General features: G+C 54.9%; 2 protein-coding genes across 4 annotated transcripts; both read left to right on the forward strand.

Moving 5' to 3' along the window:
• Positions 1–3,062: 3,062 nt before the first annotated feature.
• On the forward strand, positions 3,063–13,448 carry LOC128626673 (uncharacterized). 3 transcript variants are annotated; one of them, XM_053660617.1, is made up of 3 exons: positions 3,063–4,186; positions 10,375–10,591; positions 13,392–13,448. In XM_053660617.1, exons 1-3 carry the CDS (start codon positions 3,538–3,540, stop codon positions 13,414–13,416), a joined length of 891 nt encoding a protein of 296 aa, XP_053516592.1. In that variant the 5' UTR covers positions 3,063–3,537; the 3' UTR covers positions 13,417–13,448. The 3 variants fall into 3 exon arrangements, 2 of the variants coding, with proteins under 2 accessions (XP_053516592.1, XP_053516591.1); XM_053660616.1 differs by lacking the exon at positions 13,392–13,448 and adding an exon at positions 12,145–12,480; XR_008390712.1 differs by lacking the exons at positions 3,063–4,186; positions 10,375–10,591; positions 13,392–13,448 and adding exons at positions 11,478–11,577; positions 12,145–12,480.
• A 3,636-nt stretch (positions 13,449–17,084) lies between these two features.
• MRPS24 (mitochondrial ribosomal protein S24) lies at positions 17,085–21,162 on the forward strand. Its single transcript, XM_053660618.1, has 4 exons — positions 17,085–17,166; positions 17,247–17,315; positions 17,443–17,554; positions 19,155–21,162. Exons 1-4 carry the CDS (start codon positions 17,128–17,130, stop codon positions 19,436–19,438), a joined length of 504 nt encoding a protein of 167 aa, XP_053516593.1. The 5' UTR covers positions 17,085–17,127; the 3' UTR covers positions 19,439–21,162.
• Positions 21,163–26,941: the final 5,779 nt, after the last annotated feature.

A 26,941-nucleotide genomic window follows, 5' to 3' on the forward strand; every position in this document is an offset into this window, starting at 1 on the left:
CCTGCCCATCCCTGCTCCACGTGCGTCACCCGCAGTCGCCCGGGACGCGCAGGTCCCAGGGGAGCGGCCTGCAGCGGGAGCCGGGCGCGGCGGAACCAGGCCCGCGTCCGCCGCAGAGCTCGGGGCGTCCCCGGGGCCCGACAGAGACTCGTGTGCGGGGGGAACCTTCGCGAGCCGCGGCTGCAGGACCCGCGGCCGCGTCCCCGGGATGACTCGCGGTCCGTGCCTTGTCCGAGCCACCGGGGAAACCGCGCCTCCCTCCTGCCTTGCTGCCCACACCCACCGGCCCCGCTGCGGCGGGTCTGCCCGCCTGGCCTTCCTCCCAACGGCCCAGGGAAAACCGTAACGACACACCAGCAACAATTACTACTTTGATGAGCAGTAGCAGCCTGCGAGGCTCCGTGCTGCTGGTGCAGATCCGGACGCTGCGCTCCGGGCACCGCCCCAGGTTACAGATGAGGAAACTGAGGCCCGGAGCCGAGGACCCGGGCCACAGTCGAGGGGCGGGAACACAGCAGGACCCTCCCCCTCCGGCACCACCCTGTCTTCTGCGCCTCTCCCCTTTTCTCCCCCTCCCGGCTCTCTCTTCGGACTGTTTCTTTCTTTTTCAAGGTTGTATTTATTTCTGGAGAGGGGAAGGGAGGGAGAAAGAGAGAGAGAGAAACATCAATGGTGCCCCGTCCAAGATTTAGTCCAGGCACGAACTCGCACCCCAGGCTTGTGCCAGGACCAGCCGGAATCAGGACCTCGACCTGTGCCCGCTGGGTGACGCCCGCCCACTGAGTCACGCCGCGAGGTTTTCCACTCCACTTCCTTCCTGGCTGCGCCTCCCCAGCCCCGGACACTCGAGACAAGACCGCTGCACCTGACCTTGTCCCAAGCCCCCTACGCCCCTCAGCTCGCCCTGCCACCCCGCCTTGTCTGTGGGAACGCGCCGTCCCCTGGGGTCTGCACCCTGATTCCAGCTTCTGCCCTCGCCTGCCGGGAGACTGACTGCCAGGACCCCTCCGTGGCCCTCAGCACGGCCGCCCCCACCCTGCTGTCTCCCAGCCCCCCAGCCCCTAACCCCCCAACCCCCGTTTCTCGATTCTGCTCTGCTCCCACAGCCGGCTGCTCTGGCAGCCCCTGGGCTCCTGCCCTGCTCAGCCCTGCCGAGGGCTGGGAGGTGCCTGCTGCCTGGAGCCTGTACTGTATGTGGGCGCAGGGCAGGCAACAAAAACGAAAAGACTCAGTGAGTGAGAAAAATACTAGTCAGTCGCGTGTAGAGGATTAAGATGGGGGTGTTGTAGCAGGGAAAGGGTTTCTGTGGCTGGTTTTGTCTGGGTGCCCGTCTTGAATACTGGCAGTGAGCTAAAACTTGGCCAGACGGAGGGCCCTTCAGGTAGAAGGAGGGGCCTGGGAAGCCGAAGGCAGGCCGAGCTGGGCAGGGGGCAGGGGCCTGGGGGGTCTGCCACCCCAGTGCTGGGCTCCCACCTGGGGAAGAGAGTGGGCCTGGCTCAGTGCCCAGAGGCTCTGGAGGCCGTGCTTCCCCGGTGCTGGGGGCGGGGGGTCGTGTAGGAAGGACCAGCTCCAAACACTGGCTCAGCCTAGAGAACGTGGGTCCCAGCAGCTGGTACCAGGGGAACCAGCCCCAGCCTCTCCTCCGGGACCCAGGAGGTGTGCCTGCCGTGGACACCCACGCTTCTTCCCACTGCCAGGGGCCAGCGAGACGCTCACACAAGACTGAAAGGAGGCTTCAAAAAATGATCAAGGGACAGAAGACTCCGGTGACTGGAGAATGACGGGAAGGTCTAGGGACTTGCCTTGGATGTCACAGGGAAATCGAGGTGCCACAAAGTGGGGCTCCCTGGGGCTGCTTCGTGGGCCTGGCTTCCTCACATGGCGGCACCTGGAGCCACGCTCCCCAGGATTTGGGCTGGGCGGTCAGGTACGGCCACCTTCAAATGGGGGTGTTTGACGGGCAGCTGTCAGTTCTGAGGACGCCACCCTGGGGCCCGGCCCTTGGGGTCGCTGCTGAGACTTGGGGGGCGGTGACGAAGTCTGGGGTGTGGCAGGAGGCCCAGAGTGAGTTGAGATGCACCTGCACACTCCTCCTGGAGGTGTGACCAGGGGTGCCCGACAGAGGACGGAAGTGGGGAGGAGAGTGTGGGGCCTGGGAAGCCGATGCCTCCTCCCCCAGAGACCCAGGGGGTGATGCGCCAAGGGCCTGCCTTGCAGTCAGAAGATGAAGATGCAAGAGGAGCTTCCCAGGGGGGTAAGGCCAGCCTTGGGTGGGAACTTCGGCACCAGGCCGAGGGCGGGGGGGCCTGATGGGGTGGGGGGCCGAGGCCCGTGGAGGAGGACTGGCCCAGATGTTGCTTCTCAGCGAGTGGAACTGGGGCACGGGTTTTGGAAGTGGGGTAGTCTCGGGGCTTTTAAGAAGACCGGTGAAGCACAGAAGGCAGGGGATGTGGGGCTGGTGCAGGGTCCAGGGCCTGGGTGAGGGCCGGGGAGGCACACAGGGGGGTGCCTGAGGCACATGGAGGGGCCCTGTACTCGGGGATGGGAAGGGCCACATGCCAGGCCCCAGGGCAGCAGACTGTGGGGCTGGTGTGTGTGTGGGGGGCTGGGCTTCCATTGCTCCAGGCACAGCAGCGAATTTGTCGGACACCAGGCCAAGGTCCTTTGTGTTGTGGGAGAAGAAGCGCTCGGATCGGGTGGCATTTAGCGCAGCCACAGGGCTGTGCAAACAGCACTGTCGTTTGGCTCCAAAGCATCTTCATCGCCCCAAAGGAAATCGGGCACCCACGAAACCGTCATTCCCGGCACCCCTCCCCCACCCCGGCCACCACGTGTCTACTTTCAGTCTGTGGATTTGCTTTTCTGGACCGTTCACAAATGGGCTCATACTACATGTAACTTTTTGTGTCTGGCTGTTTTCATTTAGCATAAGGTTGTTGGTGTTTCAGTCCTCACAGGAGGATGTTTATTGACTTCAGAGAGAGAGAGAGAGAGACCAAGACGAAGAGGAAGAGAAACATCAGTGTGAGAGAGAAACATGGATGGGTTGCCCTGACCAGGGATCGAACCCTCGACCTTTTGGTGGGCCAGACGACGCTCTGAGCAATGGAGCCTCGTGGTCAGGGCTCACTTAGCAAATGTTTCTAAGATTGTCCCCTGCTGTGGTGTGCATGGCTGCGTTGTCCCTTTCATGGCTGACCGATATTCCATCATGTGATACGCCGCACTTTGGTTCTGCATCCACCAGAGGAGGGATATTTGGGTCGCTTCCACTTTGTGGTGATTGTGACCAGGGCCTGGATGAGCACGCCTGTGCCTGTACCCGAGCTCCCGCCTAGGCCCGGGACCGCGGGACCACCTGTCGAACTGTGCCCGGGACGCCAGACTGTTTTCCCGGGTGGCTGCACCGTTTCACAGTCCCTCTGGAGGTGCACGGGTGTCCCAGCTTCCCACGCGCCCACCAACGCCTGTCACTTTCCTTTCCTCTGTGTGTAGCCGTTCTAGTGGGCGCGGAGTGGTACCGGGCTTGTCCATTTTATGCGCTTGTTTTCTCAGAGGTTGAACTGTGGGTGCGGAAGGCAGCCACCTACTACGGCGGGGGAGCGAGGGGCCTGGGAGCAGGGACTAGAACCCTTGCCTCCCCAGTTCCAGCCTCTGGGGGGCTCTGTGGTCTCCGTGACAAAACGACCTCGGAGAGCCCTCGCGACTTGCTCAGGCACATGCAGCTTCTCACCGGGGGAAGAATTCGCTGATTCAGAGCCCCCTTGTCCCCTACTTATTCCATGGTGTCCCTGCAGGCTGAGTCTTAGGAACCAGGAGGGTCCCCAGAGGCGCTCCAGTGGCCAAATCTGTTGGAACCAAATTTCTACACGTAGGTACTTCTTGGAATATGAGCCTCTCGGAGGGGATTTGGGAACCTGGCCACGGCTGTGTCTTTTCCGCAACAGTTTCCTGTTTGCTCACCAGTATTTTATATTTTGGAAAGTGTCCGCCGGGTGGCAGTTCGCTGGGGAGCAGCGCCACCTGGTGTCGGCTCTGCGCACCTGCGCGCAGGCTCAGCCGCTGCTCCCGCGGAGGACACCGAGGCATCTTGGCGGGAAAGCGCACTTGCTGTTCGCCGTGGGCCACAGACCGGACCGCGCGCCCTCTGTGACGGTGTTGAGGGTCCACAGCCTCTACGGACAGGGTAGGGGTGCGAGGAGGGTGGGAGGGGCCGTTGCTCTGTAACCCAGGTGCAAGCAGACGGGACCCCAAGCCCCAAAGGCCCTGGTTGGTTCGTTTCATGTTTAAAAATACATTTTATTGATTATGCTATTACAATTGTCCCATTCCCCCCCCTTCACTTCCCTCCACCCTGCACACCCTCTCCCACCCACATTCCCCCCTTTAGTTCATGTTCATGGGTTGTATTTCTAAGTTCTTGGCTTCTGCATTTCCCACACTATTCTTGCCCCCCCCCCATCTATTTTCTATCTACTGTCTATGCTACTTATTCTCTGTACCTTTCCCCCTTCTCCTCCTCCCACTCCTCTGTTGCTAACCCTCCATGTGATCTCTGTTTCTGTGGTTCTGTTCCTGTTCTAGTTGTTTGCTTAGTTTGTTTTTGTTTTAGGTGTGGTTGTTAATGATTGTAAGTTTGCTGTCATTTTACCGAACATGTTTTTTATCTTTTTCCTAGATAAGTCCCTTTACCATTTCATAGAATAAGGGTTTGGTGATGATGAACTCCTTGAACTGCCCTTATCTGAGAAGCACTTTATCTGCCCTTCCATTCTAAATGAAAGCTTTACTGGATAGAGCAATCTTGGATGTAGGTCTTTGGATTTCATGAGTTGGAATACTTCTTTCCAGCCCCTTCTTCCCTGTAACGTCTTTTGAGAAATCCGCTGACAGTCTGATGGGAACTCCTTTGTAGGTGACTGTCTCCTTATCTCTTGTGTTTCTAGGATTCTCTCCTTCATTTTAATCTTGGCTAATGTAATTATGATGCTGTGCCTTGGTGTGTTTCTCCTTGGGTCCAACTGCTTTGGGACTCTGAGCTTCCTGGACTTCCTGGAAGTCTTATTGCCTTTGCCAGATTAGGGAAGTTCTCCTTCATTATTTGTTCAAGTAACATCTCCACTTGCTCTTTTTGTTCTCCTCTGGTACCCCTATAATTCGGATGTTGGAGCATTTAAAGATGTCCTGGAAGTTTCTAAGCCTCTCCTTATTTTTCTGAATTCTTGTTTCTTCATTCTTTTCTGATTAGATATTTCTTTCTTCCTTCTGGTCCACTCCATTGATTTGAGTCCCAGTTTCCTTCCCATCACTATTGGTTCCCTGTGCATTTTCCTTTATTTCACTTAGCATAGCCTTCATTTTTTTCATCTAATTTGCAACCAAATTCAACCAATTCTGTGAGCATCCTGATCACCAGTGCTTTGAACTGTGCATCTAATAGGTTGGCTATCTCTTCATCACTTAGTTGTATTTTTTCTGGAGCTTTGATCTGTTCTCTTGTTTGGGCCATATATATATATTTTTTGTCTTGATGTGCCTGTTACATATGAAGGGTGTAGCCTCAGGTGTTCACGAGGGCGGGGCAACCCAGTCACTGGGTTGTGACACTATGTGTGGCAGGGGTTAGAGAGGGAACAATGGCGCTTGCTCCTCTCTCTGACGGATTTCAGTCACTTCCTCTGCTTCCCACAAGCAGATTGGGCCCTTCTGGTGCTGATTCCTGTGTGGGTGGGTTTGTGTACGTTCTAGGACCCTGTGGGTCTCTCCAGTGAACTCTCCTGTGAGGCTGGGAGTTCCTCCTGGCACCTCAACCCCCGCAGGTGTTTTCAATTGGTGTTTTGAGGCTCTATTTCCTTGCGCTGAAACCCTGGGTTGCGTGGTCTGTCTCACCCCCCAGTTTCACCTGGTTTATCTGCACGCAAACGTGGGACTGGACGCGCTGTGCCCCTCTACAATCTGCTGCCTCGCTGGGTCCACCAGCCGCTCTGCCTTGAGTCCTCTCTGTCTCGGCCCCTCCTACTGTTCTGGATGAATGTTTCTTCTTTAACTCCTTGGTTATCAGACTTCCATACAGTTCAATTTTCTGTCAGTACTGGTTGCCTTTTTGTTTTTAAATTGTCGTTGTCCTTATTTTGGTTGTGCGAGGAGGCACAGCGTGTCTACCTATGCCTCCATCTTGGCCAGAAGTCTGTTTGTTTTGGTTTCGGTTTTGGTTCTCTTAAGGAGTAAACAGAAGGAAGGGGCTTGATGTAGGGACATTTCCTTGACACGAGAGAGGTGACAGGTGGCCCTAGAGCCTCACCAAGCTCTTTAGAGCAGGGGCCTCTTTGATGTCACAGATTTGAGGGTGCAAGGGGCCTCTGCCTCCTGTCCTCCCCGCTCCAGTGCAGAGAAGTCTGGGTTCAGAGAGGCGGGGACCAGCCTCTGCTGCCCTTCCCAGGGCTCCTCCAGGGCCTGACTCAGCAGATGTGCCTGAGAGCACATCCAAGGCCTGGCTTCGCACCACGGAGCTGTCGGACCAGGATTCCTGAGCTATACCGCCCTGGTTGCTGCTGCTGCACCCATCCACAGGCCGCCGGGGGCTTTGCACAGTCCAGCGATTCTCACTGTTCAGGTGACATTGCAGTGACAGAGCTTCGCAGCTCAGGGCCACACCTGCTCACTGAGAGCTTGGGCAAAACTCCAGGACCCCCAGCCCAGATCCAGCCTCTGCAGGGAGGGCTGCTGGACACGCCGGCTGTTTGTGGTGGCTGTTTCTCTCCCCACGAGAAGTTGCCTGCTTGCCCATCACTGGCTTGTGGCATTTCTGAGTTTGAAAAAGCACGTAGAAACTGACCTGTCAAGGAGTCTGAGATTCCATCTCCTGGGCCTTGGCCTTGGCCTTGGCGTAGCCAGATTAGGGAACCCTGGGGGCAGCAGGGGCCCCGGGCCCACTCAGATGTCCGGATGGTTCTGGCTGAGCCCATTTATTCAACAATGTGTATTGAGCACCCACTAGAAGCAAAGACTTTGGGACACACTTAGTACAGCTTCCAGTGAAGGAAGCAGACTCCACCCCTGGGCCTCGGTTACAGCCAGGGAGTCACTCGCGGTGACCCGATGCCACTCGCGGGCCCTGCCCACCACACATCAGCACCGATGCCCTCAGCCCCCTCTGCACATGGGGCACCTTCCCAGTTCCTGACAGGATGACAGGTCACAGGAAATTTTGCAAAAGTGAGTGGACTTTGGGTCCAGCGGGAGGGCTTCCGGTTCTACAGAACAGGGCGGGGGTAGAACCTGGGTCTGTGGGTGTGGAGGACCCGGCAGAACGCTGGACTTGACGCCCCTGCCAATCCCTGAGGGAGGGCGGGGCCTGGCGGCTTCCGCTGCAGAAGGTCAGGGGTCAAAGAGCACTGTGGGTGGGGCCCAGGTTCCCTGGAACCAGAGGGGGGCTGAGCTGAGTTGTCCTGTAGAGTCCTAGCCCCGCCACAGCCCCGTCCTGCCGCCCGCCCCTCTCCACACTCACCCCCGACCACCAGCACGAGGCCCAGAGGGGAGGTGTGTGGGTGGCCGGCTCACAGATCGGTCTCAGGCCCCAGTCCGGATGTCCAGGCCCTTTGGCAGACGCGTCGGTGGCAAGGAGAAACTCACACAGACTCCGTGTCAAACCTGCTGGGTCACCAGGACAGCCACACAGGGCCCGGGGTGGGCTGTGCCCTGGCATAGAGCCCAACAAGGGGCTACGGGAGGGCAGCGTGGAGGGATGCCCAGGGCTTGGGCTCTGCAGCCCACCTGCCTCCCTCGGGACCATTGGTCTGTGGTGGGAACCTGGCCGGACCAGGTGTGAGATTTCGACCAGCCCCGGCACTTCCCTGTTTCAGGGTGAAGTTTTGTCTAAGGGCGGGTCACCTGGCCTGGCTCAGACCTGGTGGGCTCTTCCCACCTTCTCCAGGCCCAGCTGCAGCATGTGGAGCCCACTCAGGTGGAGCTGGAGAGTGAGGGTCCTGGGCCGGGCTCCCCCTAGAGGCAGCGGCGGCGCCCTCCCGCCTTTGGAGAGGCACTGTGAGCCTTTTCCTTATTCTGCTCCAGAACCAGGTCCCGAGCCCCAGCCAGCTCCAGGACCGGAGCCTGGTCTGGCCCTGGCTCCACCCCAGGCAGGAGCAGAGCCCCTCCATCCACCCCCCCCCCCCCCCCCCACCTCCCCACAGCTGGACCAGCTGGGCCACTGGCTCTGGTGTGACTGCCAACTCCAGCCCCAGAGTGTGACCCCTGGGCCGTGACACCAAGAACCTGCAAGGCGGGGAGAGGCCCAGCCTCCTGGGTTCCCTCTGAGGCTGGTGGCAGAAGAGTTGACTTTAAAGGGCGACCTGGACAGCGGGGCCCTCAGGGTGGGACAGGACGGGCTTCCCCTCCGCCACCAGCTGCCCTGGCCTGCCTTTACCGATCCAGACTCCTCTGGTCCGGCTCTCAGTCCCATGACCAACGGTGTGACCCGGGCACTTCGCCCTCGAGCCTTCGCCGTCCAGCCGTGCAGAGTGGAGGGAGGCACGGCACAGAGCAGCCGGGTCGATGAGGCCGGACGGACCGCAGGATGCGCAGGCCCCGGCCCTGCTGGTGGGGGAAGGGTCTCACTGCAGCCTGGTCAGTCACCAACCCATCTGCTCAGGAGGCTCAGCAGCGATGATTAGGCCCCCAGTGGGCACTTGACCATGAGGGAGACAGGCACACGCAGCCTATGGCCGAGGCTGCACCTGAATGGGCCGTGGGACCAGAGGGCTGATCAGGGTGCTGGACAATGCCCTGCCGGGAGGAGCAGGCTGGAGCTGTGTCCTGGAGCTCGGAGGTGGTGAGGATGGGCTGGGTGTAAACGCTCCTCTCGCTTCCTGGCCAGTGTTGGGCTCCGGGTGGTCCGGTGCTGGGCGCCCTCGGTGGGCAGAGAACTAAACCCAGGGACTCCCACGAGGCTCATGCCACACCCTCGGCTTCCCGAGCTCCAGCTCTGACCAGTGGCCCGTGCCAGGGGCTTGGGGGCACTGTGGCCACTGGGTTGAGGGGCGGCAGGTCTGGCGACACTCTCCTTTCTCCTGGGGGCTGGTCACAGAGGTGGTGCTGCCCACTGGCCGGTCTCCATTGATCCCAAGGAAAAAGCCTGGAATGAGCCCCTGGCGTGCGCTGTGCATGTGGGCAGCACCCAGTTGCACGCGGGGCCAACTGCGTGGTTACCAGCTGCCCCAGAGCCCCGAGCGCTGTGGCCCAGGACAGGGCCGGGGCAGTGGAGCCCCTCACTGAGGTGTCCGGGTGGGGGCAGCCAGGGGAGGCCCCTGCTGCTTTCTCTGCCATCAGGACCTCTGCCTAAGCCCCTGTCCAGGCCCCCTGCCAGCGGCCCCTGACCTTGACTGTCATAGCAGTGGGAGGCTCGATCGCTTCCTGGCTCCTTCCTCGAGTTGAGCTGAAACCCTCCTCTGGAGTGTTGCTCTTTGGATCCTAACTGTGGCCTCCTTCGGCTGCCTGAGCATCTGGCCCCCTCAAGAGGGGCTGAGGCCAGGGCCACCATGGCTCCTGCACCCCAGTTCAGAGCTCACCTCTTCCCTCCCCTGCGCTGAACCCTCCTGCTGCCAGGGATATGGGACAAAGTTTCCAGTGGGTAGGTCCCCCTCCACAGGAGGAGCGGGGTGCTGAGGGAACTCCATACGTCTCCCAAAGTCCCCTCAGCAGCCGGGACCTCCTGGGAGACAGCCAACCCTGGGGACTGGGCTGGTATGCGGGTCCTTGAAGCCTCCCTGGAACCTCTGGCCACCAGTTCTGCTTTGAGAATCAGTTTCCTTAAATGTCAGATTCGGGGTTGAGCCAAATTGGGGATTTTCAAGTGTTCATAGCAAGAGAACCCTATGCTCCCAAAACTGGTCAAAACAAAGGTAATCAATGGAAACAGGTCGGAGGCCCCGGTGACCAACACTGACCAACACGAGAGCCCGGCCTGACCCTCAGGCACCTTCCTGCTCAGGGGAGCCCGGTGAACATGCCCATTCAGGCATTTTGGAAGTTTCCGGTTCTCACATAACAGGAATTCCCACTTAGTTCCTCACGCTAGTCCTCCGTGTTTCCTTCCCTCTCCTCTTCCGCTTGGGGAAACGCTCCCGAACATGTAAAAACTCGTTAGAATGGGCAGCGAGGGCGTGTCAGCCTGGAGGTGCTGGTGGCCCCGATTCGGGGAGGGGCCTGTGCCCGTGAGCGGGACACTGAGGCCGCGGGGGCGGGTGAGGGACGGGCCCGCGGCACTCGTCGGAGCCGGCCCATGCCTGGCCCAAGCCTGCTCTTAAACTTGCCTCTTGCAAGTATTCATTTATTTCTGCGATTAAAATAATTAACTTATATTAACTTATTCTGCTTCAGTACGTGTGTCCAGTCCGCCGCAGGGAAACGGCCTTGGCGGACACATCAGAACCAGCGACCCCGGGACTCCGCCCACATGGGGCCTCGGGCAGGGGAGCAAAGATGCAGGGCTCAGCGGGACCCTACCGGACCAGCCGAGCAGCTCTGTCCCCTTCCCTTCGCTGTTGAGGGAGCGGGAAACCCTGGAACAACGAGAGGAGAAGCAGCAGGGGAAGAGGTGCCTGGCTGGACCATTTATTTTTGTTTTCCCTATTTTAGGGTCCATGTTATTAATGTGCACTTTCACTAGGACATCCTCTAGGTTAAAGTTTGATGCAGTAGGTTTCTCTTATTTGACTCTCAATTTCCCTCTCCTTTTTTTCCCCAGAATTGTTGCAATGAATACACAGATATTGGTACATTATTATTAACTTGTATCTATATTCAGTTTCCCACAGCGGAGGCTCAGTCCCAGTGCTGGCGCCTCTGTGTGTTAGAGCCCTGACTGGTCTCCCAACCAGGGAGGCTGATGGGACCTCTGGGGTTCCTGGGGACGGAGTGGGGGGGGATGGTCTGAAACAAAACCAGGAGGAGGAAGTGGGGCCTGAGAGGGTCTCAGCACTGTGCTGATGAGGGAGACCACTCTCTAGGCTGGGGTGGGGGAGGCTGTTGGCGGTTCTCATGCGTGGGAGGGGGTGGGATCAGATCCCTAATTTTGAAAGATCAGCTGGTCACAGTCTGGAGACTGGATTGGACGAGCCGGGGACAGGAAGCAGAGGGACAGTGAAGGGACTGGTGGGGCTGGTGCTGGCCTGAGCGGAGGCAGGACCCTGAGTTTGTGGAGGAGCAGGGGTGTGAGGACTGGAGAGAGGCTGTGGTCAGTGCTGCCCTGAGCAGGAAGCCAGGCCGGTGCAGGAGTGAGTGCCCTCGGGGAGCTTGGCTGTGTGGACACCAGTAGGAGAGTGCGTTCTGCTGAAAGGAAGGGAGAGTGTGTGCCTGATCACATGTTAGCAGAAAGCTGAATGCCCCACCTCGCTGAGTCCTTGCAGCCGCCCTGTGAGGGAGCAGAGGAGGAGACTGAGTTTCCAACTATTTGCCTGAAATCGCACAGCTTGTAGGTGGTGGAGCCAGGAGTCGGGTTGCGCCTGTCTGGGACTCAGGCTCTTCCCCACAAGGGATCTGTCGCCCTAGACTCCAGCTGAGCCTCCAGGAAGCTCGTGCCAGGTGAGGCCTCAGAGGAAGGGAACATGGATAGATGCAGAGCAGTGCTCTGGACTGAAGAACAGATTTTAAACAGTGAGGGAACAGGCAGGGAGTAGACGTGGGAAGTCACTGTTGCAGGGATCTGGGGCTATTTGTGCTCCTGCAAACGGCCAAACCACCTCCTCCTCCCTGCCTGCCCCCTTCCCAGCGGCAGAGGGTGGGGGAGAGTGTGTGGCTGGCTGGGCCATTAGGTTACGTGCAGGTTTCTTCAAGGGGGGATGACCAAGATTCAGCCCAAACCTGCAAAATTTATGGGATTCTTGTTTGTCCGAGGCACTGTGTGCACATGCTTTCCAGGCCCATCTTGGACCATTAGTCCTTGGTTCTGGACTTTGAACTATGGCAGAATCAGTCTTCAGTTTAAATACTTGTAAAATACAGTTGACAAGTGTTCCTGTCTCATCTACCTAATGCGAGCAGTAGTTAAGATGAGGCATGTGAAGGGCTTAAAATAGGAATTGTATCACAGTGAGCTTATTGCCAAGTCTGGATTTTGTCTCTCTTTTTGATATTCTCTTATTAATGCAGAATAGGCAGAGCCTGTGAGCAAGGAAAATGTGGTCTTTGCTGTCACCTCGAATAACACTTCAGGCGATGTGACCGGGGGAAAAAGTATTCTCTGCTGCCATCTTGTGCGCACCTTGTGCATAGCACCTCAGTGGAAGCGATCAGGAACTGCTCTTTTCTGCTGCTAGCGCGCATCTTGGGAATAAAAATGGAGGCCACCAGGAAAAGCTCTGCTGTTTTCTGTGCATCTTGAGAACAACACCTAAGAGGAAGTAACCAGGAAAAGGTTTTCTCTGCTGCCATATAGTGTTTAACCAACTAGTAAATAACACCTGTGGATGTCATAATAAAATGTTATACTCTGCTCCCATCTAGTGTGCATTGTGGGAATAAAACTGTGCGTAGTTGACAAGGAAAAGTGTTCCCTGCCATATCCTGTGCAACTAATAACTAAATGTGTACTATCATAAAATGTTATTCCTGCTGCCATCTACTGTACACTTTGAAAATAACATCTGAGTGGGGGTCAGCTGGAAAAGTTTTTCTCTGCTGCAATGTTGCCTGCTACTTAAATAACACCTGAGGCCCTACCCTGACTGGTGTGGCTCAGTGGTTTAGGCGTCGCCCCGCAAACCAAAAGGCTGATGGACCATGGGATCTGGGCACATGCCTGGGTCATGGGCCAGGCACTGACCGATGTTTCTCTCACTCTCTCCTTCCCTTCCCATCTCTCTAAGAATAAATAAGTAAAATCTTAAAAAAAATTTTTTTTTAAGTAACACCTGAGGCTCTGGGCAAGTAGCTCAGTTGGTTAGAATGTCATTTGAATACGCCAAGGTTGCACGCTCAGTCCCCAATCAGGGCCCATATAAATATCAACCAATGAATGAGTCAATAAGTGGGAAAAACAAATTGATGTTTATCTCTCTTTAAAAACCAATCAATAAAAGAAAGTTAAAAAAGCAACACCTGAGTGGAGGACCCAAAGAAAAGCTATTCTCTGCTTTCATCTTATATGTAACCTGTAAATAACAACTGAGTGTATGCTATCATAAAAGTTGTTATCTGCTGCCACCTAGTGTGCATATCGAAACTAACAACTGTGTTCAGTTCAGGAGAAACAGCTCTGCTATAACTTAGAATGTGAATTGGGAAAAAAATCTGAGAGGTGGTCACTAGGAAATGTACTACTCTACTGCCATCTAGCGTGCAACCAGTGAATAACAAGGGGTTATGTCCATGAAAATTTATTCTCTGCTTTTTTCTAGTGTGCATCTAGTGAATAACACCTGATTGGTTCTCGCCATGAAATGTGCCTCTCTGCTGCCATCTATTGTTCACCTTGGGAATAATACCCGAGTTCAGGTCATGAAGAAAAGCCCTTTTTTTTGTTGCCATCTAGCGTGCATATTAGAAACACCACAGTGAAGTTTGTCAGGAAACACACTTCTCTGCTGCCATCTAACGTGCATCTTTGAAATAACAACCTTAGGGAAGTTCGTTGATCTACAGAGGGGGTTGCCCTGGAAGCTTTGCCAGTGGGGGTGCGGGGGTGGGGTGGGCAACCCTGGGGACACTGCACCTAAAATAGGGGATTCTGAAGTGAACTGTAGGTGCTTATCAAACCTACATGGAAGAGTTCAGGGCCATCCCTTCCTGTGATGCAGACTCTGGCCCGCGGAGTCTGTGTGTTGTAGATGCGGTAAATAAATTCACACAGACTGCAGAAATCCCATGGAGGAAAAGGGATCGCGTGGCCACTCTCTGAGAGAGAAAGCACCCTGGCCGCTCTCTCAAGGGGAGAGCTCCTCAGCCCTTGCCTGGACAAGCTTTTATTGCTTTCCAGTGGCGTTTCAGCAAAGAAGCTTCTCATTCATTCTCCTTGGGTTTACTTCTCCTTAGTGATTACTTCTTACAGATAACAAAAAAGAAAAATGTTACAAATACCAGGGAATGATAGAAATGATTGATTTGGTTACATTTCATCCTTGGGAGGCTTAGCACAGACTTTAGAAAGTTACTTCAGAGATAAACATTAAACATCTGCAGTCTTAAATCAGGGTAAGGGAGCTTTTAGCAAAAGCAGGCCTTAAAGCAGCCCAGGCACAATGCCAGCCTGGTTCCCCATGGGAAAACCGAACTGCATGCCTCAGTCCTGTGTGCCGCTTCTCATTCAGTCGGTTTTCCGGTTTGATGCTGGGCTACATTCTCCACTGCCATGCTAATCAGTTCCCTATATTCCTGCTCACACTGTCCACTTTTGGTGAGTACCCTCTGGCTCCCCTGTGTCTACCTAAGGATACACACATTCAGTTTTATCAAATCATCATACTTCACATTCTAGCCTGACCCCACCACTAACACCACTCCACAGTCTCTCACCCAAGGTATTTTTGTCTACAAAATGAGACCCATAGAATATCTTATAATGGTTGCAGAATAAGACTGTATCAGAATTCCCTGTTATTGGACTTTGATTTTTAAATGTGTCCATTTTTTTGCTGTGATTTATAAAGCTGTCATCAACATCTTTGTAACTAAATCTTAATTATTTCCACAGGGCAGAAGTAGAATTACTGGTCAGAGGGGATGTATATTTTTATGTGTTTCTGAAGGCTGTGTCTATGGCTCTGGCTGGTAGTTTCGGGGAATGCTGACATTTTTTCCACGTGGTTGTTTACCAGAACCACCATGGCCACCTTCAGAAGCAGTGATATCCAGGCCTGGACTGAGAACCCCTGAGGTTCTGGTTTCAAGGCTCTGGGTTGCAACCAGGATTTGTAGTTTTGAAAGGATCTTTTGTGAGATTTTGATATATAGCCAATTTCGAAGGAGAAAGTGCTGTTTCATTATTGTAATTATAATGTTCTTCTGCAATTGTTTCAGACAGTCAGATTTGGGAGAAGTGGCCCCAGAAATAAAAGCCTCTGAGAGAAGAGCAGCTGTGGCCATCACAGGTATAGCTGGAATAATTGACATCTTTTTCATTTGGAAATTGTTGTGACTGGAGAACATTTTATTCCTGTTCTGCCCCCTTATTCAACACGCATAACAGTTAGAGGCCACAGGTTATTTTTTTAAATGTAACTCCACATTTGTGAAGCATCAAACTTTTTTTTAAAAGATTTTATTTATTTACCTTTAGAGGGGAAGGGAAGGAGAGAGAGGGAGAGAAACATCAATGTATGGTTGCCTTTTGTGCATCCCCTGCTGGGAATTGGCCTGCAGGAAACCGGCTTGCAACCCAGGTACGTGCCCTGACTGGAATCGAACCTCGATTTTCTGGCTCGCAGGCCCGCGCTCAATCCACTGAGCTACAACAGCCAGGGTGACACAGTTTTAAAAATTAGAAATAAAACATTCCTAGTGATGTGGGCACGAAAGACACTGTTCTATCAACAGTTACTTTTTGAGGCCCCAGTTTCAAGTGGTCAAAGGAAACCTGACCGTGTAGAATGCACATGCCGAACGAAGCCCAGAGACTGGCGTCTCGGCCCCTTCTTCTCCCAGGGTGACCTCGAGCAGCCCACCCTCTACCTGTGCTTCCATTTCCCTCCACGCAGAGGGAAGTCCTGTCCTCCCTCCCATGGGAACCACAGCTGCATCAGGGGGATGATGAGGGCAACATCAAAACAAAACAAAATCCAGCCAAATGTTGGCAATTTCCTATATTCAACCAAACAGAAGCAAAGATAGCTATTTATCTGACAGCTCTGTGAGGGTCAGTAACGACTGGAGACCAAGTACCACGGTGACGCTGTGGTCTGGGTGCCACAGGCCCTATGATACAGATCCTAGCACAGGTAAAGCCCTGCTCTCATCCTTGAAGGATTGGGTCAGTGTTTCTTTTAAAAAGATTTTATTGCCCTGGCTGGCGTAGCTCAGTGGATTGAGCGAGGGCCTGCAAACCAGAGGATTGCGGTTCGATTCCCAGTCAGGGCACATGCCTGGGTTGCAGGCCAGTTCCCTGCAGGCTATTTCCCAGCAGGGGAAGCACTAGAGGCAACCATACATTGATGTTTCTCTCCCTCTCTCCTTCCCCTCTAAAGATAAATAAAATCTTTAAAAAAAAGATTTTATTTATTTTTAGAGAGAGAGAGGGAGGGAGGGAGAAAGAGAGGGAGAGAAACATCGATATGTGAGAGATACATCCATCAGTTGCCCCCTAAAACCAGGCGTGTGCCCTGACTGGGAATCAAAGTCTCCAGGCCGGCACTGAATCCACTGAACCACACCAGCCAGGGAAAACTGGGTCAAGTTTTAATCAAAAGAGATTTTTCTTCACTTGTGGCTAGATCCAGGAGTTTCTTTTTTTTTATTTTTAAGTAATATTATTTGAAGATACTACGGAAAGTAAACTGTGATGGCAAAAAAATTTTAATTAAAATGGTTTAAAAAGCCAACAAATTTTCAGAAATTTATGTTCATTATAGAAAATACAGATAAACCAAAAGAAAAGAAGTGACACATGATCGTACTGTCCAAAGATAAATGACTAACTTTTGAAATACTGTCTTCTACATTTTTTATTGTGTGGATATAAGTATATGATTTTCTTTTACAAAAATGGCATCTGGTTGACAGTTTTTGTGACCTGGTTGCTGTGTATCTTGAGGACTTTAATGTAGTACATATCCACATAATAATAAATAATAATAATAATAATAATAATAATAATAAAAAGTTTGGAGACAACTCCAGCAGCCTAATTTGTAGAATCTAAAAAAACACTCCAAGGGGAGGCTTGAGGGCCCCGTTGTCGTCCTCAGGACACCGGTGTGAGACTTAGGGTGAAACCTCACGCTCTGCACCCCCAACCTCCGGATCTGAACCAGGAAGCCAACTGACAAGGGCGGTGCCAGGAGGAGGGGTGCAGAAACAAGCGTCCGGCGACTCGCACCCCCCCGCGCCGGCTTCGACTTGGGCTCGTCCGAGGTGAAGCCTCCCGGCGCTGACCTTTGCTCGGCGACGCGCTGTTACGTCACGGGCTGCGCTCGGCCGAAGATGGCGGCCTCCATGTGCTGCCAAGGACTCGAGCCGTGGGTGAGTGGACGGTGCGGGCGGGCCAGGTGGTGGGCGGGGGTGCCCCGGTTTCTCTGTCACGCTCTCCCGTCCATTCACAGGTGCTTTCCTGGGGCCGCGCGCTGCCGTGTGCGTGGCGCGCCCTGCACGTCTCCTCCGCGTGCGCCAAGGTGAGCGGTCCGGGGCCGAAGGGCGAGGGACGCCTGGCCGGGGGTGGGGACTAAGGGAGGAGGAGAGGGGGGTCCAGGTCGCACCCTGGGTGGGGCGCGCGGACTTACGGTGGCTGTCTGCTCGTAGAATCGAGCGGCCCGGGTCCGAGTGGGCAAAGGGGACAAGCCGGTGACCTACGAGGAGGCGCACGCTCCTCATTACATCGCCCACCGCAAAGGCTGGCTGTCGCTGCACACAGGTGAGGGGACCCCGGGCCGCACCAGAGGTTTTGGGCTGTGACTCTAACTCAGACTCGACAGGAGCAGGTGTCCGATGTTCCTTCCCATCAGTAGTCAGTGACCGAATCCGAAGTCAGTTCCAGACGTGCAGAGAAGTGACCAGGCAGAGGCAGGTCAGCAGTGCTGACCTGGGTTTGGAGCATCCAGAACTGGCTCCTTTCGCGGGGAGCGAGGACCCCGTTCCACCTCCTCGGAAATGACATGCGTGACTCGAGGCAGGAGTTGCTTTGCCGTCCGTTATCTGTGATTGATAGAGACGCCGAGTGGCTCAGAGCCCTCGGAAACGGCATGGACACGCGCGACAGTGCACTCTACGCACTGCAATTCCTGTGGAAGCAGGGGTTTTTCTGTATTTTGTGTTTGTGAAAGTGCCTACTCTTGACACTTTCTCGGTCTTTTTCAGACACAGCCACCTTCCCACAGGGCTCTGCTCTTTTTTTTTTTTAAGTTATTTATTCTTGTAAACTCTTTGAGTTTATTGGGGCAATACTGTTTCATGAAATTACATAGGTCTCGGTGCACAGTTCTGTAAAACATCATTCGTTTATTGTACTGTCTGTTCACCACCCCAGGGCAGGTCTCTTTTTGGGCTCTGTCCTCTTGTTTCGGCTCTCCTACAATAAATGTGTGTCCTTCTCGAGGTTTCTTAGTGCCATGTTTTTGCAGTTTGGTTGGTGACTCCACTACCTTAAAATGGCCGGGGATGACCTCGTCTAGGGTCCTGAGCTCAAGGAGGCTTGACGTGCTTTACAGACAAAACTCTCGTCTGTTGGGTTGGCTGCCCCCAGGCATGAGTTCCAGTGCAGTGGGGAGACTGCAGTGGTAACCCGCCCATGCAATAAACAAGGTGTCTTTAAGTGAAAACACATATGGCGAGGTTACATACTGATCTGTTGACAAAAATAACTCGACCAAAGGCTTGCAACCCTGTGTTCCCCCAGGCACTGCGGCTGAGTGTTTGCTCACTCGTTCACAGTGGCTTCTGTAAATTAACGACCATCAACTGTTTGGTTCAGTCTGAGAGTTCGCAGCTTGGATGTTTGCTGCACCCCTAGGTAGAGAAATTATTTAAAGGCTCTTGTTCCTTCACCTTTTCCGGGGTCTGGTTCTGAGGTTGGAGGTGGGTGTGGAGGCCCAGTGGAAACTCTGAGAGGTGCAGCGGGTGCAGGGTCCCCACTGGGAATTCACTGGGTGAGGCCATGGCCCTGGCTGGTGAGAGAGCTCACGGCCCAAACCTCAGAGGAGCCAGCAGCCTCGTCTCCGGCTTGCAGGGTGACTGGTGTGCTAAGGCAGACAAAACAGGGTGGGAAAGGGAGTGAGGGAGTGGCCTTTCATCTGAGTTCTGTGCCCTGGCCAAGGCCTCGTGCTTTCCCTCTGTAAAGCAAGGAGAAAGCAACGGTACCTAGTTGGATGAAATGATATACTTTGAACTTTAAATCGTTGTTCTTATTCCACTTACAGAAGAGAAGAGGCGGGGTCGGGTGGAATTGGGTGCCCTGTGCTGTTGTCGGTGCTGCCTCTGCAGCTTTGGCCGATTCTGTGGTGCCCTTCTGTGTTCAGGTAACCTGGACGGGCAGGACCACGCTGCAGAGCGCACGGTGGAGGATGTTTTTCTTCGCAAGTTTATGCTGGGCACCTTCCCCGGCTGCCTGGCCGACCAGCTCGTCCTGAAGCGCCGGGCTAACCAGGTGGAGATCTGCGCTCTGGTCCTGAGGCAGCTGCCTGCGCACAAGTTCTACTTCCTCGTGGGCTACAGCGAGACCCTGCTGTCCCACTTCTACAAGTGTCCCGTGCGTGTGCACCTCCAGACGGTGCCCTCAAAGGTTGTGTATAAGCACATCTAGGACGCTCGTCTTTTCTGCATCAGCCTCCGGCAGCACAGAAGCGTGTGGGGGAGGGGTGGAGTGGGGATGGGGAAGCACGGCCCTGAGTCCACAGACTTCGCTTTCAGAGCTGCTGTTGAGTCGCGGACTGCCCCTGGGGTCTGGCCCCTCGTCTGCCTTTACCCTTTAGGAAGAAGAACTCAGACAGGGTTGCCCTGAGGGTGCTCAGGGTCCCAGGAAGGGGCCGCGTACGATGCGCTGTGGTAGCAGCTTTCAGGCTGTGGAAAGTGTTGTTAACTACAGTCACACGGTTTTCACCCGGGTCTCAGGTACTCGTGCGTCTTGCGTAACTGAGACTCGAACCCCGGACCAGCATCTCCCATTCCCCCTCCTCCTGCCCCTGGTGACCAGCACTCTGCTCTGCTTCTTTGTCAGCTGCTGTTGGTGCCCCGTGAAAGTGGGATGGTGCAGCGTCTGTCGTTCTGGGTTGGGCTTATTTCCTTTAGTGCAATGTCCTCTGGTTTACCCACACCCCAAGTGGAGGGACGTCTTTATGGTGGCTGAGTGACATTCTGTTGTGTGCGTGTGCCACGTGTGAGTCCACCCTCTGATGGGCAGGTGGGCCGCTCCCGTGTCCTGGCCACTGTGAGTGATGCTGACACGAACTTGTGGGTGTGCACGCGTGTCTGCGGTGCTGGTTCCACTTCTGGGAAACCCCCAGAGGAGGACGTGCTGGGTCACGCGTGGACCTAGTTGTGGTTTCTGAGGACCCTCCAGCCCGTTTGCCACAGGCCACTCGCTCTAAGTTGCGTTCCTACCAACAGTGTGTGAGAGGCTCCCTTTTCTCTGCAGTGAGCACTTTGTTTTCAATGTGGGGAGATCAAGGACGCCTCCAGGAACCTCCTTGTAGGCTCCTCCTGGGGGTGAGCACCGGACCTCCCAGCACACCTGCGTCAGAAGGGCCTGTGGACGGGAGGGAGCTTCGCTGCAGCGGGAAGCCGAGGCTGTGGGGCTCAGACGCGGCCCGAGGGAAGGGGCAGGGAGGCGCGTCCACCGCAGCTCCTCACGACCCAGGTGCAGGCAGCCTGGCTGTGGGCAGGAGGAGTCTGGCTCGAGGGGTGTATTCCAGGCTGGCGGTTTTGGTCTTTGGCGGGTCAGGGGCCTCCCCGCAGCCTTCTGAGAGGCCAGCCTGTGTCCTTGCCGCCCGGCACCTGGCTCCTCGGTGCTGGTGGACGCCCGCTCTGCTGCAGGTGCACAGCTGCCCTGGAGACGCCTGCCTCACGTGCTTTCCAAGTGGGAAGCCCCTGGATTGGGCGTCCCGGTTACATCAGTTCGTGACTCTTTCATTTTCACCCACCTGGTCATCGTTTCAGCCAGACACCCCTTGTGTATGGAGGACCGAGTTCTCTCAGGATGAAGCCCAGTGGTTGCAGCTTTTCTCTCTGCCCATCCTGCCCCTCCACCTGATCAAGATCTAGAAATGAATTGGAAACTCATTTGTATCTTTTGTTGCACCTAGGGAGATGGTTCAATCCACGATGGAGCATGTAAATAAATGTATACGTCTAGAATAGTATTTCCAGTTGTCACCTGCTGAAAGTTGAGACATGGCCGATACTGGCTTTTTATTAAATGGCTGCGTTGCACAGAAGTCAGTCTGTACGATGGAGAATGTGATGGGTTTTGTAAGTTCTTTACAAAGACGTTCTTTTGCACTGCATTTAAAATAAGTTTGTTAAATTTTATGATCCTCTTGTGCCTTCGTGGCAGGCTGGCATTTTCAGTGACTATTTCGTGAAGCGGGTGAGACGTGCAGGACCCCCTGCAGCCTCCGCGGAGGAGCAGCTGCATTCTCACCCCCCCCCCCCCGTGTGTCAGTCCCGTGTGCTGCCCTGGCACTGAGTTGCCGCGTTTAACAAGATGCTCGTGTCTCTTGATGTGGGACTCCCACAAGTGAGCTCTCTTGTCCCCTGTGTGACCTCCTGTGCTCACCTGCTCTCTGGAAGCACCTACGATTGGGGGAGACGGCAGTGGTCACAGAGACCTGGCCCCTGACTGGTGTCACAGGATTCCGGGCCAGTCCTGACTTGTCCCACCACTGTCAGGTCACTTGTGTTGCATGTTGTGATCACACTGAATCATATCTGTTCTGCAATTTTTGCATCCTTATTTCGGCATGCACTGTTACGAAAGCATAGTTACATCCATACATGGTGTGGCAAGGTCCCAGCGTGCCTGGTGCTTATTTGGAGAACACGGGGAGAAAGACACAAGGAGAGGACGGGGAACACAGCACACAGAATCTGCAAACAGAACAGAGGCAACACGGAAAGGGGCAGAATGAGTGCCGTGTTAGTGCGTGTTTTTACTGGGACATCACCCATTCCTGGTGCTTCTTATTTGACCATTAATTTCTCTGTTTTTGGAACAGAATTGTTGCAATTAATACACAAATATTGATACATTATTATTAACTTGTATCTATATTCAGTTTCCCACAGCGGAGGCTCAGTCCCAGTGCTGGCGCCTCTGTGTGTTAGAGCCCTGACTGGTCTCCCAACCAGGGAGGCTGATGGGACCTCTGGGGTTCCTGGGGACGGAGTGGGGGGGGGATGGTCTGAAACAAAACCAGGGGGAGGAAGTGGGGCCTGAGAGAGGGTCTCAGCACTGTGCTGATGAGGGAGACCACTCGCTAGGCTGGGGTGGGGGAGGCTGTTGGCGGTTCTCATGCGTGGGAGGGGGTGGGATCAGATCCCTAATTTTGAAAGATCAGCTGGTCACAGTCTGGAGATTGGATGGGACGAGCCGGGGACAGGAAGCAGAGGGAGCCGGGAGAGGACTGGTTCGGGGTGCTGCTGGCCTGAGCGGAGGCAGGACCCTGAGTTTGCAGAGGAGCAGGGGTGTGAGGACTGGAGAGAGGCTGTGGTCAGTGCTGCCCTGAGCAGGAAGCCAGGCCGGTGCAGGAGTGAGTGCCCTCGGGGAGCTTGGCTGTGTGGACACCAGTAGGAGAGTGCGTTCTGCTGAAACAACACTATTTGCCAAACTCTTGATTTATTCAGCTCATAGAAGGGACACAGAAGGGAAGAGGGAGGGAGAGTGAGGCTGACCACACGTTGGGCAGGAGCTGAACACCCCACCTCGCTAAGTCCTCCCGGCTGCCCTGAAGGAGGCAGTTAACTCAGTCTGGCAGAGGAGGAGACTGAATCCATGAAATTGCACCGCTGGTGGGCGGTGGAGCCAGGAGCCAGCCCTGTCTTCTGCCACCTAGTGTGCAGCTAGTGAATAACACCTGAGTGCCAGTCATGAAAAACGATTCTCTTACCTAGTGTGCACCCTGCAAGGAACACCTGGCTGGTTCTCACGAAAATGCTTCTCTGCTGCCATCTCGTGATCACCTTGGGAATAACACTCAAGTGCAGGTCATGGAGAAAAGCCCTTTTTTGTTCCCATCGAGTGCGCATAAGTAACACCACGGTGAAGTTCATCAGGAGATACACTCCTTCTGCCACCTAAGCTGCACCACTGGTAGAAGCTCTTCTCCAGTGCCGTGTGGTGTGCAGCCAGCGAATACCAGGGTTTGTGCAAGGTTTGAGGACGGCATCATAGAAAGTCACTCACTGCTGCCATCTAGTGCTCACCTTTGAAGTAATGTGAGTGTAGCTCACAATAGAAAGTTTCTCATCTGCTGGCACACGTGCCACTAGGGAGTAGCTACGGTTCTACTACTGTCTGGTCAACATCTTGAAACTTACGGAGTGCGGTCCACTGAGGCTTGCCAGGGCCAAACTTTGGGGGGACCTGCACCCCCTCCTTCCAGAACTTCTCCCTTCGCACCCTCACTGCCTCCTGTACCTGGGGCCCCTGTACCTGCCTGTGGCCCTCCCACCTGCTGCTTGGTGCCCACCCTCCCCGTTCCTTACGAGCTGAGCTCACAAGTTTGTTGCTTAAAACAGGTGTTGGGGTTGAGAACGCCCGTCCCTGTTTGAGGGCACCTGGCTCTTAACAGTAAGGCCCCGGCTTCATCAGCTTGGTGACTCACAGGCCCCACTGGTGGTCGGCACCTCCTTGTCACCCCACCTCCAGGGCAGGGCACACACATACTGTCACTGCCGCCCCTCACAGGGCGGGAGGGGACTGAAGGCGCCGGGAGCCAGCCACGCCTCCTGCTGTGTGCCTGGCCCTGCGCGGGGCTCCCTGGGCTCCTGTCTCCGATCATCCCCAGCTCATTCCAGCCCTGCCCCCGCGCCAGGCCCGACCGCCTGCTCCCCTCTGCACGGCAGCTGGTGTCCAAACCCACCTCCAAGGCTGTGGGACCACGTGACCCTGAGGACACAGCTGCATGGGCTGTGGGGCCGTCTCCACCGGACACAGTGCACCCTGCCCAGGGTCGCCCTGGCCAGGCCCCTCTTCACCCCCGGGCCCAGAGGGAGAGTGTCTGGGGTGTGAGGAAGCCCTGACCTGGCCTGAGAGCTGTGCCTGTGTGGAGGCCCGGCCACGGCTCTTGTCTTCCCGTGACCTGTTCGGGACAGATGGGGACACATGGGGAAGGACCCGCCCGCCCAACCCGGGGGCCTGTCCACAGGAGCAGAGGAGTCCTGGCAGGGAGAGCGGGGAGGGCGCCTTCCAGCCAGACCCTGGGCTTGGTCCTGGAAAGGAACTCCGGGAACTGAACCCACAACACACCACAGCCCTCTGTGACCTTGGTGAGAAGAGCCCCAGCCCCCTGGCAGGGGGCAAGGAGGTCACAGGGTGGCTTCCAGGACTAAGGTGACATCTGTGTGGCTCATCATGCCCGTCCGCTTACACCTGCTGATCTTAGCAGCAGCCTCCATGAGCCACCAGCCACCACTCACACACAGCCCTCCCCCACCGCCCCTCGGTCCCTCGTCCGGGCTCTTCCTCTGTCCTCCCTGTCTCTCGTCTGCGTGTGCAAGGAGAGGCCAGGGCCACGGGCTCTCCTGGCTCTTAGGTTTGAACAGAGCATTACGGAAGATGAGCATTCAGGGGAGGGAGGAGGCAGGGCTTTCCCAGACACAGGGTGGGTCTTCCGTGACCACTGAGCACCAAGTCGCCTGTTGTAGCCCAAAAGATGTCACCTGTTGTCAGATGTTGCAGGAGGCCTGCGTGGATGTCCTTGACCTCAGCCTGTGCAACTCGACCCTGTGGTACGGAGGCCACGTGCGCTCCACCAACATGTGCGCAGGGTACCTGGGGGTTACATGGACGCCTGCCGGGTAACAGTCCCCAGGTGCCGGGCCCTTGCGGACCCCACTCCCTTGGGTCCCTTGGCTCCACACGCTCCAGCGCCCTGCCCTGGTGACCCTTTTCCCGGTCCCATATCTACAGTCACAATGAACATGGAGGTGACCCCCACCAGCTGCCCCTACCAAGGGCCAGTCACCACGTGCAGCGCCCCCTCACCCAACACAGAGACCACATCACCCAGGCTCCTCCCCGAGCCTTCACCTCCACGTGTACACACGTGCTGGTGTGGCCTGTGAAGCCACACGCCGGGATGCGTGGGCTCCTCGTCCCTCCTCACCGCAAGGGAACCCCGGGCCCGTCGCACCGTCCCATCCCCGCTGGCCCTTCACCAGAACCCCCTTGGTCCCCGGAGCAGGGACAGTGGCTCAGCACGGTGTGCGTCCTGTGCCCTCCTGGCAGGGGGACAGTGGCGGGCCTCTCATGTGCAAAAGAAGCACTAAAGACCCCTACGTGATCGTCGGAATCTCGAGCTGGGGGGTGGGCTGTGCCCGAGCGAAGCGCCCTGGAATCTACACGGCCACCTGGCCCTGTCTGAACTGGACTGCTTCCGAGATCGGGTCCAGGGCCTTGGAGACGCTTCAGCCGAGCGCCCCTCCCCCTCCCAGTGCGGCCACAGCCGCAGCTACAGTCTCCTCCTCCCGCCCCTCCGCCCGCCCTCCTTGGTACTTCCTGTACCCTTCTGCCTACCGACCGCCTGCATCCCGACCCCGGCCCTCAGCACAAGTCCCATCCCCACCCCCGCCTTCACCCCCACCCACACCTCCCCACCTCCTCCACCCCCATCTCCCACTAAACCTCCCGAAGCCCCTTCTCTCGCCAAACGACCGCAGCGGCTCACAGAGACCCTCAAGGGGAAGACCCTTTCCAGCGGAAGAAGCAGTGATAACGCGGAGGTCGTAGGCTTCACGGAGCTGGCCTCGCTGTCAACAGACCCAGGGAACCCGTCAGGCCTGAAAGGGAAAGAAAAAGATGAAATAAATAAATAAACAAGTATTTCTGCAATAAGAGCTGTTCTCTGGGTTTCTTACTGCCCTTCCCAGCCTGACCCAAACTCATACCGGCTCTACTTCCCTTCTCCACCTGCCGACAGGTGGGATATTGTACAGTGTACAGTGTACATGACGTCAACTATGTTTTCAAATCTTGATTTTTATTTATTTTTTAAAATATATTTTATTGATTATGCTATTACAATTGTCCCAACTTTTTCCCTTTGCCCCCCCCCCCCCCCCATGGTACCCCTCTTCCTCCCAGCAATCCCCACCTGAGTTCATGTCCGTGAGTCACGCTTATAAGTTCTCTGGCTTCTTCACTTCCTGTACCGTACTTTATACCCCTGTGGCTATTCCGTAACTACTTATTTGTATTTCTTAATTCCCTCACCTCTTCACCCCTCTCCCCACAACCCCTCCCACCTGATAACCCTCTAAATAATCTCCATACCTATGATTTTGTTCCTGTTCTGGTTGTTTGATTTGTTTGCTTTTTTAAAAAGATTCAGTTGTTGATTGTTGTGAATTTGTTGCCCTTTTAATGCACATAGTTTACATTTTCTTAAATAAATCCCTTTAATATTTCATGTAATAATGGCTTAGTGGTGTGAACTCCTTGAACTTGACCTTATCTGGGAAGTACTTTATCTGCCCTTCCACTATCAATGATCACTTTGCTGGATAGAGCGATCTTGGATGTAGGTCCTTGCCTTTCATGACTTGGAATACTTCTTTCCAGCCCCTTCTTGCCTGTAAGGTCTCTTTTGAGAAATCAGCTCATAGTATTATGATCACTCCTTTGTAGGTAACTCTCTTCTCATGCTGCTTTTAAAATTCTCTCCTATCTTTAACCTTTGTAATTTTAATTATGATGTGTCTTGGTGTGGTCCTCTCTGGGTCCATCTTGTTTGGGACTCTCTGTGCTTCCTGGAGTTGCATGTCTGTTTTTCACCAAATTAGGGAAGTTTTCTTTCATTACTTTTCAAACAAGTTTTTGGTTTCTTGCTCTTCCTTTTTTCCTTCTGATACCCCTATGATTCAGCCATTGGTACATTTAAAGTTGTCCCAGAGGTTCCTAAGCCTATCCTTTTTTTTTTTAATTCATTTTTTCTTCCTGTTCTTCTGATTGAATGACTTTTCTTTTCTTGTGTTCCAGAGTGTTGGTTTGATTCTTAGCTTCTTCCCATCCACTGTTGGTTTCCTGTAGGTTTTTATTTATTTCATGTAGTATAACCTTCATTTTTTCCCTACATTTTTGCTGTACTTA

This window comes from Artibeus jamaicensis, unplaced genomic scaffold (genome assembly GCF_021234435.1).
Source record: "Artibeus jamaicensis isolate MK-2021 breed Jamaican fruit bat unplaced genomic scaffold, CSHL_Jam_final scaffold_847, whole genome shotgun sequence".
In the NCBI taxonomy this organism is placed as follows: Eukaryota; Metazoa; Chordata; class Mammalia; order Chiroptera; family Phyllostomidae; genus Artibeus; species Artibeus jamaicensis.